Source organism: Chiloscyllium plagiosum, unplaced genomic scaffold (genome assembly GCF_037043375.1).
Source record: "Chiloscyllium plagiosum isolate Xiang-an unplaced genomic scaffold, Cpla_swu_hap1 HiC_scaffold_34, whole genome shotgun sequence".
NCBI classification, from domain to species: Eukaryota; Metazoa; Chordata; class Chondrichthyes; order Orectolobiformes; family Hemiscylliidae; genus Chiloscyllium; species Chiloscyllium plagiosum.
In genome coordinates, this window is record NW_028270172.1 from 35,286,999 (window position 1) to 35,304,470 (window position 17,472).

A 17,472-nucleotide genomic window follows, 5' to 3' on the forward strand; every position below is an offset into this window, starting at 1 on the left:
GTATGGCCAATCCACCTGGCCATACTAAACTGTTGGAGGAAACTAGAGCACCAGAGGATTCCCACACAGACTCAGGGGAGAATGTGCAAACTCCACACAAAGAGTGGAATCAAACCAAGGTCCCTGGTGCTTTGAGGCAGCAGTGCTAACCACTGAGCCACCTTGCTGCCGTAAAGGTCCTTTGAACCTGGAGCTTTGAACCTGGAGCTTCGGGCAGAGGTAGGAATACTACCACTGTGTAATCGGACTCTCTTAATGGCAATTCCCCACAGTCAACCTCCTGTGAGTTAACATTGATCGGAAGTTGAGTTGGAATAGGCATACAAATACTGTGGCTACAAAAGCAGGGCAAAAGCTCGGAATCCTGCAGCGAGTAATGCAACTCTTCTCTTCCCAAAGGCTGTCCACCAATTGCAAGGCACAAGTCAGGAGCGTGATGGTGCACTTGCCTTGAGGTATGGCTGCACCAAACTCAAGACATTTGACAGCGTGCAAGACAAAGAGAGAGGCCCACTTAATCACCCCATCCATCATGCTACACCACGGATGCACAGTGGCAGCAGTGTGCACCATTTATAAATAGTAACTCACCAAGGGTCTTTCTACAGCACTTGCTAAATTCATGACATCAAAAGAAGGAAAATAAGGCAACAGATTGGTGGTGATGGTTGGGGTGGGGGGGTGGTGTCATTATCATGTAAGTTCCCCACTAAGTCATATACCATCCTGAATTAGAACTGCTTCACCATTCCTTCATTATCACTGGGTCAAAAATCCTTTCCTAACAGCACTCCAGGGCTACCTACACTCAGTGCAATGTAACTGGTTAAAGAGGCAGTCCAACAGTATCAACTCAGGGGAAACTATGGATGGCACAATCTTGAAATTAGAGTTATGCTAATCTGGACTGATGTAGGAAGTATTTCTTCACAAAGGGGAGAGGATACCTAGATCTCCAGAACTGCCTCACTGAGGCTGGCTCAATTTCCATTTTCAACACTGAAATTGAGAAGATCTAAAGTTATTAAGGATTATGAAAGAAAAATGGGTGGATAAAGTTATGAGGAAGCTAAGTGTGACCTAATGAAAGGCAGAACAGATTCACAAGGGTGAATGGTTTACTCTTGCTCTGGACTTTGTACCACTGATCCAGACTGAGGACATACGCAAGGAATGGTGTCCATTTCGGACTCCACAATGTGCCCGGAAAATCCTTTAGCTAAAAACTGGCTGGGTTGAGAGTCCAAGTGAATTCCGAAATGGGAGCTCACACTCTGAAGACATCATACCCACCAGAAGGAAGGCAGAACAAGGACAGCCACCCCCTTTCGATTCAGCTGAGGGCGAGTGAGGAAGAGAGGAATTCAGTTCAAGTTTGCTTTATCAAAAGTTAAATCTTCCTCATAGCCCCTACTGTTGAACCAAGTTCACATATTCACATTCAACTAAGAGAAAATACAAAAATGGGCAATGTCAGTTTTCAACGTTCTTTTTAATTGCAAGCAAATAGCCGAGCAACTGCAATCTACAGCCCAGCCTAATGCGTGGTGATTTGGTGACTCAACCAATTGTATATTACTGTACATTGAACTGCACCATTTCAGAAATGCAATGAATGAAATATACAAAAAAAATTTCCTGGAAGGCTGCCAATGGAAAATAAGCTCATTAAAACCACAAGCCTTAGACAAGCCAAATGGTTTTTAAGCGTCTAAGAAAACAAACACAAGCAAGACATCTCAAAATATTGGAGGAGAGGACCATGCATGGAGTCTTTGAAAACCAAATAGAAAAGACCATGAAATCAAAGCTCACCTATTCTCCAGAAGGCTCATGCACACCACCTCTCTCACCCCAGGGTTATTGGCCTTTTCGATGGAGCAGTCCTGCAGATTCCAAGTGGCCACCCTTAGGACAGGCTCACCATCTCTTAGTCCGCTAAAACCCTCCACATTTGGCCGGGTTGAAATGATCTGAGTTGGCCCACCAGGAGGAAGGTCCAGGTCCTCACTCTGCAGGCTGAGCGAAGTGGGGCTAGGCCGAGGCTTAGCTGTGAAATCAATACCACCATTGGCCGTGTGGGTGGACGTGGGCCGTGAACATTCTGCGATAATGCGAGGCCGGACCGCATTTAAGAGCGAGGAGCTGACAGATGTTACTTTCAGCAGGTCATCAACTGTTTCGAATGGTCCACACTCTTTCCGGTAACTCACAATACCTTGTGCAATCCTGTCACTGATCCCCTGCAGGTTCATCAACTGGGCCACTGTAGCAGTGTTAACATTGATCCTACTGGCAGAGGAGAGTGTTTCAGAGTAGGGATCCTTCCGCGTGGAGCTGGGTGAATGCTGAGCCGAGCCAATGCTTTTACTGTTGGTCACGCAGATCTCCAGCTTAACCTGCTCCAGCCTGGCAGCACCAATACCACTCACCAGTGCCAAATCCTCAACTTTTTTAAACCCGCCAATACACTCCCGGTACTCCACAATGTTCTGGGCCACCATCCGGTTAACCCCTGGGAGGGTCATAAGCTCCTCTTCAGTGGCTGTATTGATGTTGAGTCGCTCCTGATTCACCAGGATATTGCTGAAGTTACATGCTGCACTGAACTTGCGATTCTGGCCTATCTCCAATGGATCTTTGGGGATTGAACGGTGGCAGCCTAGGTTTCCTCCCATCATTAATCAAACATGAGCACCAAAATTCGGAAATAAAAGTCATTCACACTCTCTCTCTCTCTCTGTGCAATTAATAGCCGCTCTCATGCAGGGCTTTGAGACTCAACGGTCACATTTGTCTGCGTCTACTCGTGATACTACTACAAACAAGAAAATACTTTTGTCCTGTAGTTACCCCAAGCAGCACGATCAGTTCCAAGCTAACCACACAGTGCACATAGGACTCCTCAAGACAGTTAATGCACTCTCTTTCAAATTCCACTTCCTCCACAGCAGCGTGTTTGTTTCTCAATAAGCTGCTTATATCCTTATTGCGTTAGGCTGCTGATCCAGAGATGTAAAGCAGGCACTGTGCCAGCTCTGCTGTCAAATCACTGTGCAGTATTAGCCTCGCTCATAAATGCCCATCATTTCAAGTAGGTGGAGCTCGGTGCCTCTAGTTGACAAATCATAATAGCTCCAGGGCCAGTCACATGGTATCAGATCTGGTTACAGAGTGCAGATTTTCACAACCAAACAACAGGAGCTTTGCTGTTAAGACAGAGTTTCTGCAACGTTCTATGAATTCCTTAGCCGTTGATGTTTCTTAAATCCTCACCCAGTGACAGCCATTCAAACCATGCCTTCCTTCACTTTCCAAGATGAACTGTAATTGCTGTTTTCATTCAAACTTAGCTGGTATGTTGGGGGAGCTGAGCAGCTTCCTGGCATCTGTAAAAACAGACAGGAGCCAGTTAATGTCCTGCAGCTACAGCATGTGCAGATTCAGACCTAATGAAACTTAATCTCAGCTAAAATGGGACCAAGCGCATTGAAGTTACTTTCATGTGAAGAATCACAGACCTGAAACAGCCTGCTTCAAACCTCCCCATTCTCATAACTCTCTCTATATCACAATAACTTTAATTGCAATTAATAAATGTTTGAGTTCAGATCACTAACAATGAGTATTTTTAGTGAAATTTGCAAATACCTATCATCATGCATTTACTGGTTGAAATGCCACATCGCCAATCTTTGATAATCTTACAAGTGAGAGAAATGAAGCATTTGCCAAAATTTATTCAGCAATATAAAGTACAGTTGAAAAATAAAGAACAACAAACACTTAAAGTTGCAGTTGCATTCCTGAAAACCGTAAATTTAAGTGAAACAACCTAAGTAAATTATGTTTTTATATTATAACCAGTGTTAAAACTGGAGTTCAGGTCAGTCGGATCTACCTCCACAGAAAAAAAGTTAAAATGTTATCCTTGGTAAGCTGAAGTAATTTTACACTTTTACATTTTGATTTGGTAAATAACAAACACTGAAACAAAGTACATTTTAAAATATATAGTGGTGAGTCTTCTCCTGGAGTACTGTGTGCACTTCTGGTCAGCCAGTTATAGGAAGGATATTATTAAACTGGAGAGAGTTCAGAAAAGATTTACCAGGATGTTGGTAAGAACGGAGGGTTTGAGATATAAAAATACACTGGAAAGACTAGGACCTTTTTCACTGAAGCGGAGGAGGTACAGCAGTAACCTTATTGAAGTCTATAAAATCATGAGGGGCATAGAAAAAAAAAGAACGACAACAGGCTTTTCCCTCAGGTGGGAGAGTTCAAAAGTACGGGGCATATTTTAAGGTGAGAGGAAGAAGATTTAAAAAGGACCTGAGGGGCAAACCGTTTTTTTTTTTTACAGAAAGTGGTTGTGTGTGGAATGAACTGCCAGAGAAAGTGATGGATGCAGGTACAGTTACAAAGTTTGAAAGACATTTGGATAATTTCATGAATAGGAAAGGTTTGGAGAGATATGGGCCAAATGCAGGAAAGTGGGACTAGTTTAGTTTGGGAACAGAGTCAGACTGGTTGGAACAAAGGACCTGTTTCCATGCCGTGTGATTCTATGATTCTGTAGCCTTTTATCTTACTGACCATCCAAACTGCAGCCTCTGCTGCTCCAAGGCTCACTCTCTCACCTATTCATCTTGTCCAACCTCCCACATCTTGACTTTGTCACTTGCCATGTCCTGCTCAGAACTGTCACTGTGAGTGAGGCAGCAGCAACAGCTACATGACAACCTGGGGACACAAGATCAGGGATTATTGCTGCTCAGTCCTTCAGCATGTTTTAGACCTGTCACAACCTCACAGCTCTAGCTTTAGATCAGACCAGATCTGGGCCTCTGACCTTCCACGAATGGTCAGTATCAGAGCTTTGGGACTGTGTAAGTGCAGGTCTCTATGGTGCAGAAGCATGGACAGCCTCACTGCTGTCATCACTCTGGGGTCCCAGCATAGCGAGCGTTCGGGAGAGGGAAGTGGTGAGCAACAGAGTCAGAGTCAGAGAGCCGAGGTTTCACTGATGGGTAGAAGGGTCAGTTTGGGGGGTGGGAGAAGCCATACGAAGGGTCAGTGACCAGAGGTAACACAGACTGCTTCAAACAGCATTAACTGGGTCTCAGCCTGACATCATACTGCCATGAAATGGTTCAGAACAAAATCATGCAAAAGGCTTCATTAACTGACCAATAGTGAACGGAACAATGCAAAACAGGGTAACATCAAATAAGAAGGTACTTAGCATGGGTGCTGAACCAAACAAAACACAAAATAGGATCTTAACTCGTCGATCAACGAACAATTCCCCATAGCTATCACTATTCAGACAACTTTAAGGTGTAACATCATCACTTACTCCAATGCTTTTTAAAATTATTTCGTGGGATGGGATGGGATGGGATGGGGGATGGGATGGGATGGGATGGGGGGTGCGACTGGCACAAGCAGCAATATTGCCACGCTACTTTATCCTTAAAGAGGTGATGATGAGCTAGCTTCTTGAACATCTTCAGTACATCTGGTGCCAGTATGCCCATACTGCTATTAAGGAAGTTTCAGCAGCTTTGCCATGATAGTGAAGAAATGGCAATATAATTCCAAGGCACGATGGCATGCAGTTTGGAGAGGAACTTCGAAATCATTGCCTTCCCTTGCATCTGCTGACCTTCTCTTTCTGAACAGTTGAAATTGCACATTTGATTTTCTCTTGTTGGAGATAGGTACCACCTGACACTTGAATGGCTTGAAAATTACATGCCATTTATCAGCTCAAGCCTGACTGTTGTCCAGATCTTCCTGCACATTGGCCCTAATTGCTCCTGTATCTGAAGAGCCATTATTGAGACTAAACACTGGGTAATAATTAGCAAATATCTCCACTGCTGACATGCTGTGCCAAGGCAGGTTGTTGAGAAAGCAATTGAACATGATTAGGGCTAAACACTAGCCTGAGGAACTCCTGCAAAGTTCTAGGTCAGAAATGAGTGATCTCCACTAACCATAATCATCTTTCTTGTGCTAGGTATGACTCCAATCAGTACAGAACTTTCATTCTGATTCGCACTGACTTCAATTTTACCAGGACACCTTGACGCAATATTCAGAAGTGCTGCCTTGATGTTAAGGGCAATCACTCTCACCTCAGTTCAGAATTACTTATTTTATGGTTTGTTGCATATCTCGGATGTCTGACTTATCTCAGAGCAATGCAAAGGTGACACTAGTTAGTTTTTTTTTAAATCTACAATTTAACATTGCTTTAAAACACCTCAGAACATGTAGGATCCAGTACACGAATGGATTCAGCCAGAACCCAGTCTTTTCTTTGAGAAGATTCTCTGTTCTAATTAGCTCTCCCCTTCTACCCAAAGGCTTTAGCAATCCAGCACAGTTGCATTGATTAGAGAACAGACAAATGGAATCAAACAAGATCAATCAAACCATTGAACACTACACTCAGCTCTTTAGCCTTCTTGGACCAAAGCTGCAATAAGGTCAGGCATTGAGAGGCCCTGGAAGAATCCAACTGTGCAACAGTGGGCAGGTTATTTGACATGTAAGTGCTGTTTGAGTGCACTGTTGATGACACCATCCATCACTTTGTTGATGACTGAGTGGACGCTGAAGGGCAATTATTTGCCAGATTGGAGTTCATCGATCTTTTGAGGCCAAAGTAAAGCTGGAAATTTTCCATAATTCCATAAATTTTGGGTAGATGTTAACATTTTAGCTGTAGGACATGGCTATGTGTACATGTAATTATGGAGCACAATCTTCAGCACTATCGCCCAAATATTGCTGAAGCCCATAGTCTTTGTAATAACCATTCTGCCTTCAGCCATTTCTTGACAGCACTTAGAATGAATTAAATTGTATAAAGTTTGGCATCTGCCATTCCGAGGACTTCAAGACAAAACGTTGGATCAAACAGTACTTGTTGAAGATGGGTTGCAAACCCTTCAGCCTTGCCTTTTGGCTCCTTCATCATTAAGAATATGGACACCCGTGCAATCTTCTCGTTAGCCATTTAATTGCCCAGCACCATTCAGGCTGCCTAGATGGTAGGCCTTTAATCCAAACTGCTCCTTTTTCCCAGATCCTGGATGTCTACAAGAGAGATCTCAGCGATTCTCCAAAGTTAATGCATTTCTGTCAATCCACAACACACATTTACACAAAAAAACAGAAATTGCTGAAAAAAACCTCAGCAGGTCTGGCAACATAATTAACATTTTGGGTCCCTTCTTCAGAACATTGTTACACAATCATGCATAAATAATAAAATTGTTTTCTGCAAAAATGACTCAGCTTTCCTTAGATAACTAGTATGTTTTCAGAAAAGAAGACAGGACCCCAGGGAGTGTGCTACAGTATGCATAGGATTTCCCCTTTTTGTAAGATTTGAAAACCACGGTTAAGAATTGTAAACAATGTTGGCAAGCCTAAGTGAAAATCTATCCACGTACACAAACATACAATGCACGTTTTACAGAATGTTTAAAAAATGACCAACTCCATTGTCAACTTCAGTATGACAAAAATTGGCAAATAAAGGTTTGAGTCTAATTATAGCAGGAGAGGTCACTTTTATCCCCAAAATGTATACTTTATTCATAAAATTGTGGAAGCACATAATATAAATGTTAAAATCGAATCGTTATGTAAAGTGAAAACCACATCAGTTCTTTGACATTACAGGTTATGTTTACAATGTACTTAAATTTAATGCCAAATATTCTCTGGTGTGTAAAACATGTTGTTTTAACAGGTTGCAAACCCTTTGAGCACTCTGGCAGAAGGGGCCTTAGAAAGTCGCCTTTTTCCCCATGAGCCTCAGCAGCAGCTGCACCAAGCTGTATGTAATCACCATTGTTATGTTCAGGAGGTCATACCCACAACCATCCATCCAAGGAAATTTAAGCAAATCTCATGCCAGTTTCTGAGAGGTTCCTATCACTCATTTAAATAGTAGTACAGCTCACATTGGTACCTGGCTTTATGCAAATAATGTGCTAGTATGCATCTAACCTGCTTAAACATAATTAACTTTTACATAGCCTCCATTTAACTAATACTCTTACTGTTTTTACACAATTCAAATTTAACTCCTTTCGAGTGCTGCTTTCTTTTTTAAATTACTGTGTTACTTATTCAGCAACTCCGCCAAATTACACTTATCATCTATTGGTATAATCCTCGTCTTCCAGGATGCTCCATCTTGCATCTGATCATTTTCTTCTCATTGATATATTTGGCACAGAATTTTCCCAATCTTTTAAAAATACTAAGATTCACCCCACGGAACCCTTTGCAGCTTTCCTTATTACGCTAAGTGGCCCTTTCAAACTTTTCCTGCAATCCACTGAGAGTGCAACTGATCTGTAACATTACTCCATTTCGCCCACTTTGTTCCCTATTCTTAATACATTCTTCAGTCAGTACCGTCTATAACCTCTACTTAACCACAGCATTTGAAAACGGAAAGCAATCTCCATTTTTATATTGCACGGTAAACATTTATTGACTAACTTTGCAATTTTCCTTTTTGAAAATATCCCAATGATCTATAATCCGGGGTTCCAAGTTCTCTTTCTACCTTGTTTTCATAGCTGAAGTCAAACATTGAAGTGTCATTATGTTCCAATGCCATATGGTACACCTTCATTGTGACCAAATATTGTACAATTAGCTTCTTGCAACATCCACATGAACATTAAAAGTCATTATCCTTTTTTTTTTGTTGTTGTCCCTTTCCAACACTGACCCAACATGCAAAGGAAGACCTGAGTAAGCATTCAGTTAAATGTTCGTATTCTGTCTCGTGATGACAGGGCAGATTAGACTGAAGTTCTGAAAATCAAAACAAAGTCCTCCAATCGATTTTCTATTTAGTTTTGGAATATTCTTGCAGATAGGATTGAGATTTATTTCCAACCTCTTGTTGCCTCTATGAACATAGTGCATCCTTTTTCTTCCTGAACTGCTGCAGTCTATGTAGTGAAGGTGTTCCTTTCAGGTGTGTTTTAGGATTCTACAACTTAAATTATGTAGTGCCATTAATGTGGAAAATATCCCAAGCAGCTTCACAGAGACAACGACACCCTCCTGATATGATGTATTTCAGAGCAACGGTTGCTCGTTCAGCTTCTGCATTCCAGAATATAATTAGGATCAGTTGTCTGCAATCAGCCACAGCGGCAAAGGCAAAGAAAGGCATTCTCTTCTGATTACTTCCCCATTTTATGAGATGAAAAGGAACATAGTAGTCTTTGCACTTTTTGCTTCGACCTCACATTAACATACAGACATATTCTAGTTGAATCCATTGGAGAGGACAAGTGGGATAACATTCTCACACTTGATGAAGATGCTCCATTGGTAAAAAGGAAGCCCACAGATTTGCAGATGAGCCTATTGAGGAGTCACAAGAGTCAGAGAATCCCTATAGTGCAGATAGAAGCCATTTGGCCCATCAGGTTTGCACTGATCCTCTGAAGAGTGCCCCATCCAGACCCACATCCTCATAAACTATTCCCATAACCCTGCATTTATCATGTTCACATCTCTGGACACTGTGGAGCAATTTAGAATAGTCAATCCACCTAACCTGCACATCTTTGGACTGTGGGAGGAAAGACCATGTGGTGCTGGAAAAGCACAGCCAGTCAGGCAGCATCAGAGGAGCTGGAGAGTCGACATTTTGAGTGTAAGCTCTTCATCAGGAATGTAGAGTGGCCCAGGGGGCTGAGAGATAAAGAGGAGGAGGGATAGGGCTGGGGTAGCAGGAAGGTAACTGGGAATGCGATAGGTAGATGAAGGTGGGAGGTGATGGTGATAGTGGGAGTGGACGGTGGAGCGGATAGGTGGGAAAGAAGAAAAAAGATAGCACAGATCAAGAGGGCAGTACCAAGTTGGAGGGTTGGATCTGGGATAAGGTGGGGGAGGGGGCATGAGGAAACTGGTGAAACCGACATTGATCCCATGTGGTTGGAGGGTCCCCAAGGTAGAAGATGAGGCATTCTTCCTCCAGGCATCAGGTGGCTAAAATCTGGCGGAGGAGGAGGCCCAGGACGTACATGTCCTTGGCGGAGTGGGTGGGGAAGTTGAAGTGTTCTGCAGAGACTATTCTCTCCATGACTTCCTTGTTCGGTCCATGCACCCCACCAACCTGTCCTCCACTCCCAGCGCCTTCCCCTGCACCTGCAAGCAGTGTAAAACCTGTGCCTACACCTCCCCCTCATTTCTATCCAAGGCCCCAAAGAATCTTTCCAAATCTGGCAGAGATTTTTCTCCACCTTCACAAACGTCATCTACTGTATCCGTTGCTCCAAATGTGGTCTCCTCTACACTGGGGAGACAGGACGCCAACTTGCCAAATGTTTCAGAGAACATCTCTGGGACACACACTCTGAACAACCCCACCACCCTGTGGCTGACCACTTCAATTCCCCTTCCCAGTACACCAAGGACAGGCAAGTCCTGGGGCTTCTCCACCACCAGATTCTAGCCACCTGACACCCGAAGGAAGAACGCCTCATCTTCTGCCTTGGGACCCTCCAACCACACAGGATCAATGTGGATTTCACCAATTTCCTCATTTCCCCTCCTCCCACCTTATCCCAGATCGAACACTTCATCTTGGCACCGCCCTCTTGAACTGTCCTACCGGTCCATCTTCTTTCCCACCTATCTGCTCCACTCTCCGCTCTGACCCTATCACCATCTTCCACCACCTGCATCTACCTATCTCATTCCCAGATCCCTTCCCCTCAGCCCCACCTCCCTCCCATTTATCTCTCAGCCCCCTTGGGCTTGCCCACATTCCTGGTGAAGAGCTTATGCTCGAAACGTCGACTCTCCTGCTCCGCAGATTCTGTGTAACCTACTGTGCTTTTCCAGCACCACACTTTTTGACTCTGATCTCCAGCATCTGCAGTCCTCACTTTCTCCCTGTGAGAGGAAACCAGAGCACCTGGAAGAAACCCATGCAGACGTGGAGACAATGTGTAAGCTCCACAGAGAAGTAGCCCAGGCAGCAATGCTAACCATTGAGTGACTGTGCAGTCAAGTAGTTATCAGATTTGGCAGCATCTGTGGAGAGTTGGCATTTCTGTTGTGACCTTTCATTAGAAGAAGTTACAGATCCGAAACGTTAACACTGTTTTTTCTCTCTATAGATGCTGTTTTAATTTCAGACTTTCAGCATCTGCAATATTTTGCTTTTATGTCTCAAGAATTTATGCTAACTGCTGTGTCTAGAAGGTAATAGAAGAGATCATTCTTGTTGGCATGTATGATATTAAAATTTGTACAGGTCGTTCTCCTATAATGTGTTTCGTCAACACAATTTGGCTGTAATGTGATTGGTGAATTAGTGAACGGATTTTCTACAACATGAACTCCCATTGGCTATTACACGATTCCATCCTGGCACTATGTGGCGCAGTGGACTAGATTCAGTGTCGGCATCACACGGTCAGTCAGCTCGCACGCTTTTGGCTTAAGAGCTTTGTGAAAGGCACAGTGATGCTCTCAGTAATTTTAGGTCCTTTTTTTTGCAAATCTCACTGTGTTTTCCATGAATATGGAAGGACCAAGTTGCAAGAATGTTGACAGGAAGCATCCAGGTGAAAGAAATCACGGGTGGTGACTGTAAAAGGAAGGCTATAACACTTGAACAGAAGCTCGATGTTATGTTTTGAGCATAATTAAGGGGCATGAAATATTGTGCGTGCAACAGGAATAAAGGAGTCTGTGTTACATGCCATTAGGGACAATGCGGATAGAATTAAAGCAAGCTGCATTGCTGGAACAAGTCTGAGTGCTAGCAAGTCTGTGAGATCACAAACAAAGGAACTTGAGGAGATGGAGCAGCTTCTAAGTGCATGGATACAAGATCAATCAAAAAAAGCAATCTGGGACCACCTTTCTCACCATAAAACAGAAAACCTTATCAATTTATGAGGACCCAAGGGAAACAAGAAGTGAATATCTGCAGATGTGCCTGTCTTTAGTGCTAGTAGTGACTGGTTTGCTGGATTTAAGAACCACTTTTCATAGTACAAAGCTGCCCGGGCAGATGAGGAACATGCGCTGTCTTTTCCTCCTGTGGTGAAAAAATTGATTGAGGAAGAAGGCTACACCTCAGATCAAATCTTCAATTTGGACAGGACAGGCATTTACTGGAAGTAAATGCATCCAGAACCTACATTTCTAAAAATGAAGCACACGCTCCACGTTTTAAAGTCGCAATGGATTATATGACTGCGTCGTTGGGTGCCAATGCTAGTGGAGACTTAAAGCTCAAATCGGTGTTGGTATACCACTCTACCAACCCACAGGCCTTGAAAGGTTCAAGTCTAGGTGCACTCTAGATGTTTACTTCAGGTCAAGCAAAAGAGGTTGGATGACAGGGCAATTTTTTTCTGACCTTATAATTGATGTTTTTGAGGACGTTTTTATAAATTATTGCAGGAGAAAAGATTTGGATTTCATGATTCTCCTCATTGTGGACAATGCATCAAGTCATCCTCCCACCATTGGTAAGCTTTCTGAAAACATCAAAGTGCTACTTCTACCTCTGAACACAAACCCTCTCATTCAACCCATGACTATGGGACAATAGCAGCTTTTAAAAATTATTTAAGGGGTACATTCAGGAAGCTGGCCGTACGGAGGGGGATCATGAGGACAGTGCTCATCAATTTTGGAAGAGCTTTAACATTAAGAATGTTATTGATATCATTGTGGAGGCCTGGGGTGATGTCAGGAAGGACTGCTGCATAGAGTTTGGCAGAAGCTGCTCCCAGATTTTCTTCATGATTTTTAAAGGCATTGAACCATCAGAGGAGCTTCCAGCGATCAGACAACGTCGTGTTGCTCCTGAAAAACAAGTTAGATTTGAAGAAATAGAGATTGAAGATATTGAGGAGCTGCTCGAGTCCCGTTGTAAAAACCTCTCCACAGCTGATCTACAACAACATGCTGCTGTGAGGGAAGTTGAAGCTCAAGATGAAGATGAAGAACTCCAGGATGCAGCCCCATGAGAACTCTCCACTTCTCTTTTGTCTTCGGTCCTGAGGGAAGTTGAGAAAGAGTTGCAGCTGTTAGAAGGCAATGACTACAATGCAGAACGCAGCAGGATAGCAGTTCATGGCATTAAGTTGTATCTGAGACCCTATGAACAACTTCTTCATGAAAGAAGAAAGATGGCAAAGCAGCAAAAACTAGATGTCCTTTTTAATCCAACTCCCAAGAAACAATCTGAGGACAATGAACCACAGCCACCCACTTCTGGTCTAAATATTTTCTTTTGTCATAATCCTGCACCCAGAACTGCAGCTGAGAGTAATGATGATGCTGATGATGACCCTCAGCCCCTGTCTTAATACAGTACTGTTACTGAGCAAACTCAGAAACCCCTTAAAGTGTTAAAGTTATCGTATTGTTTCATTAAAATATATGGCTTTAACATTTACTTAGACTGAGCTATCATTTGTCTTAGACTAACTACTATTTTCGTTTCAATTTTTACTGATATTTTTGGTGGTTCGTCCCAATCCTGTTTTTCCCATAGGCCTCGTTATTTCTATTGCGCAATTTTCTATAACACGAGGTGAACGGAACGCAACTATCTCATTATAGCAGAACAGACTGTATGCATTCCAACCAAGTCCAAATGCTTGACAATGAACCATTAGCTAACATCTCAGACGCCTTCAAAGTACTACATTTATACACTGCTGTAAGCATTCAGAGCTAACAGTAACAATCCAATGTTATTGATTCCGGAATGTTAGTCACTACCTCAAGTTCCACTTTCTACAGTACAGTCATGGTTAGTTTGCTACAAAAAGCCAGGAATGCAAACAGAAGCGGGGGGAGAAAAAGTGAACAAACAGTATCACTGCACAATAAAGGATGTTCCTTGATCATTAAACATAATATCTTGCCAACAATAATAAGCCACCCAGAAGGCTAACCAGTTTTAAAGCTTCATAAAGCATTGCCTTAATTTTTTTTTAAACAGAGGTATTTCTCAATCACAAAAGTCTTAATTAGAATACAAACTGTATATTTTTCTTCTGAAAGGCATCTTGAGAATTGCTAAAGGTATCTTCTTAATCAACTTGATCTCATTCCCACAGACACATTTACCCATGAAAGTATTGATAAAAGTAGACACCACACAGTCCTTGTGTAGACTGTCCTCTCCACACTTCACTTCAGCTGTGATGAAGAGTCATCGAGACTCGAAACATTAGCTTGCTCTCTCTCCATGGATGCTGTCTGACCCAGTGATTTCCAGCATTTTTTGTTTTCAGTACAGACAACAGCATCTGCAGTAATTTGCTCCTACTCTTGCTTACACTAAATCCTGTCTTCACATTGAGAATAACCTTACACATGTTGCTTGGCTCTACTACTGCATTGAATTGAATAGGTTTCGATGAGAACTAGCAACTCACGACTGGACATCTAAGAAGCACTGTGGGCCATAAGCAGCAGCAGAATTACATTCAACTGCATTAGATTAGATTACTTTACAGTGTGGAAACAGGCCCTTCGGCCCAACAAGTCCACACCGACCCGCCGAAGCGCACCCATCCAGACCCATTCCCCTACATTTACCCCTGCACCTAACACTACAGGCAATTTAGCATGGCCAATTCACCTAACCTGCACATTTTTGGAGTGTGGGAGGAAACCGGAGCACCCGGAGGAAACCCACGCAGACGCGGGGAGAATGTGCAAACTCCAGTCAGTCGCCTGAGGCGGGAATTGAACCCGGGTCTCTGGCGCTGTGAGGCAGCAGTGCTAACCACTGTGCCACCGTGCCGCCCACATTGTAATGGTAAAGTGGGGGATGATATTGCATTCTGTAACCTCATCCCCCACTTTACTATTACAATGAAGCAAGGGGATCAACCTTGGATCAATGAAATATGCAGGAGGGCTTGCAAGAACAGCACTAGACGGACACAAAAATGAGGTGTCAACCTGGTGAAGTTTTAACAGAAGACTACTTGCATACCTAAATAGAAGCTAAGTAATCTCACATGCAGCGGATCAAGTCAACACTCCAATTTTGCCACATCCAGTTGTGAATGAGGAACAAACAACAAACAAGAAGAGCAGGCTTCACATATATTTTCGTCCTCAGTGAGGAGATTCTAGCACATCAGCACAAGAGACAAGGATGAAACATTTGCAACAAGGAAGAAGTTCCAGGTGGATGACCCATCATGTCCTCCTCCTCCTCAGCATCACAGATGCCAGTCTCTAGCCAATTCCATTTATTCCACACGATATCAAGTAATGATGGAAAGCATTGGATACTTCAAAAGCTATAGGCCCTGACAACATTCAACAACAACTACAATAACAAGAATGGTATTCCAGAATTAGCCATGTGTACTAACAAAACTATTTCAGTACCATAGCAACACTATCATCTACCTGGCAATGTCAAAACTTGCCCAGATTTGTCTCTTCCATAAAAAAGTAAGACAAATCCAAACTGTCTAATCACTGCTCTATTGGTCTACTCTTGATTACTGGCAAAGCAAGGTGGTTGAAGGTGCAGTCAAGTAGTACTTGTATATCAATAAACAGCTTACTGTTCTTCAACGTAGGTTCCACCAGAGCCACTCAATGCCTGACCACATTTAACCTGGATCAAACATGAACAGAAGAACTCATGACTTGGAAGCCTTTGACATCAAGTCAGAATGTCATTAATTGTAGCACCATGGAATCCCACTAAAACTGGAGTCAGGAATCAAAAAGGGAAAAATCTCCACCGGTTGAAGGCATATCTAGCACTACAGGAAAACGTCCGTGATTGTTGGAGATTAATTGTCTCTGTCTCTGGTCATCATTGCAGGAATCCTTGGCCCAACTAATAATGTTTCCACTAGTGGTGAAATCTTGAAATGGGGACACAGTTACAGAATAAAGAGACACTCATTTAAAACTGAAAGGCAAGGGAATGTTTTTGCCTACAGCATATTGAATGTCTAGAATTCTCAACTCTCATGAGTTGTGATGATTAGATCAGTGAATGTATTTAAAGATAGAAAAGGATAGTTTTTTTAAAAATATCAGGGAATTGAAGGGTATGATATACTGGCACAAGTAGGTCTCGAGGCTTTCTGCAGATCAGCCACGATTTTATTGAATAGTTGGACAGGCTTGAGGGACTGAATGACCTACTCCTGTTCCTATTTCTTATCTTCAAGCATTTTCAGAGGCTTCATCAATGATCTTCCCTCCATCAAAAACTCAGAATTATGGATTTTTGCTGGTGATTGCACCATGCTCAGCACCATTTGTACCTCCTCAGGTGCTGAAGTAGGTTATGTCCTTATGCTGGACCATAAGGATAGATGGCTTTCCATAGGATCCCACACTGGAGGTTAGTAAGCAAAGTTTGATGATATATGATTGGGGGTGAGAACTGGCTGACAGAAAAAGAGAGTCGGAATAAATGGGTCATTCTGTGGTTGGCAGGCTGTGCCTCATGGGGTACCATAAGGATCAATGCTTGGGCCACAGTTATTCACAATCTATATAAATGATTTGCATATGGGGCCTAAATATAATGACTCCAAGTTTGTTGATGACACAAAACAAGAGGGTAATGTATGTTGCGAGGAGTACTCAAAGAAGCTTCAGGGGATTTAGACAGGTGAAGTGTATAGGTAAGAACATGGCAGATGAAGTATAATGCTGAAAAATGTAAACTTTTCCAAATTGGAAGTATCTCATAAATGGTAAGAGGTTGGGAAGTATTAATATCCAAAGGGACTTGGGTGTCCATGTTCAGAAGTCACTGAAAGCTAATATGCAAGTGCATCAAGCAATGAGGAAAGTGAATGCTTTGTTGACCTTCATTACAAGAATATCTGAGTATAGGAGTGAAGAAATCTCTATGTAATGGTACAGAGCCTTGGTAAGACTGCACTTGGAGAACTGTATACAGTTTTCATCTTTTTACATAATGAAGGTTTACTAGACCAAGCCCTGGAATAGTGGCATTAACCAACGAGGAGAATGCAAGATGGCTGGGTTTATATTCTGAAGAATTTAGAAGGATGACGAGTCATTTTCTGCTGTCATCTTATTGAAGAATACAAATTCTTACTGGCTTGACAGAGTAGATGCAGAAAAGATATGGCTTTAGAACAAGAGATTCAGAAAACCAGGGAGGTAATTTACAATGAGATGGGGAGAAGTTTTTTTTTCCACTCACAGTATGGGTAACTCTTTACAATTCCTAACCCCGGAGGGCTGTGGAGGCTAGTCAAGAAGTATATTTGCTAGATATTACGGAAACTAAATCATATGGAGAGAGATCAGTGTGATCTAATGGAACAACAGAGCAGGCTTGAGGTGCCAAATGGTCTACTCCTGCTATGAATCTCCCAATAGCACCATGCTGAGGGTTACCAATGACTGGAAACA

At 42.6% G+C, this 17,472-nt stretch overlaps 1 protein-coding gene and 1 pseudogene across 7 annotated transcripts in view; one reads left to right on the forward strand and one right to left on the reverse strand.

The window, feature by feature from the left end:
• eepd1 (endonuclease/exonuclease/phosphatase family domain containing 1) overlaps positions 1 to 17,472 on the reverse strand; it is a 153,417-nt gene that overhangs the window by 99,871 nt on the left and 36,074 nt on the right. For 6 of the 7 annotated variants that reach the window (XM_043719188.2, XM_043719195.2, XM_043719187.2 and 3 more), the window contains one exon: positions 1,816 to 3,389. In XM_043719188.2, coding sequence (XP_043575123.2) covers positions 1,816 to 2,681 — 866 coding nt within the window. In that variant the 5' untranslated portion in view covers positions 2,682 to 3,389. Of the gene's footprint in view, positions 1 to 1,815; positions 3,390 to 8,535; positions 9,456 to 17,472 lie in introns of those variants that run through there. The other variant, XM_043719191.2, reaches the window with a different exon arrangement.
• On the forward strand, positions 11,591 to 13,394 carry LOC148141137 (putative CENPB DNA-binding domain-containing protein 1; annotated as a pseudogene).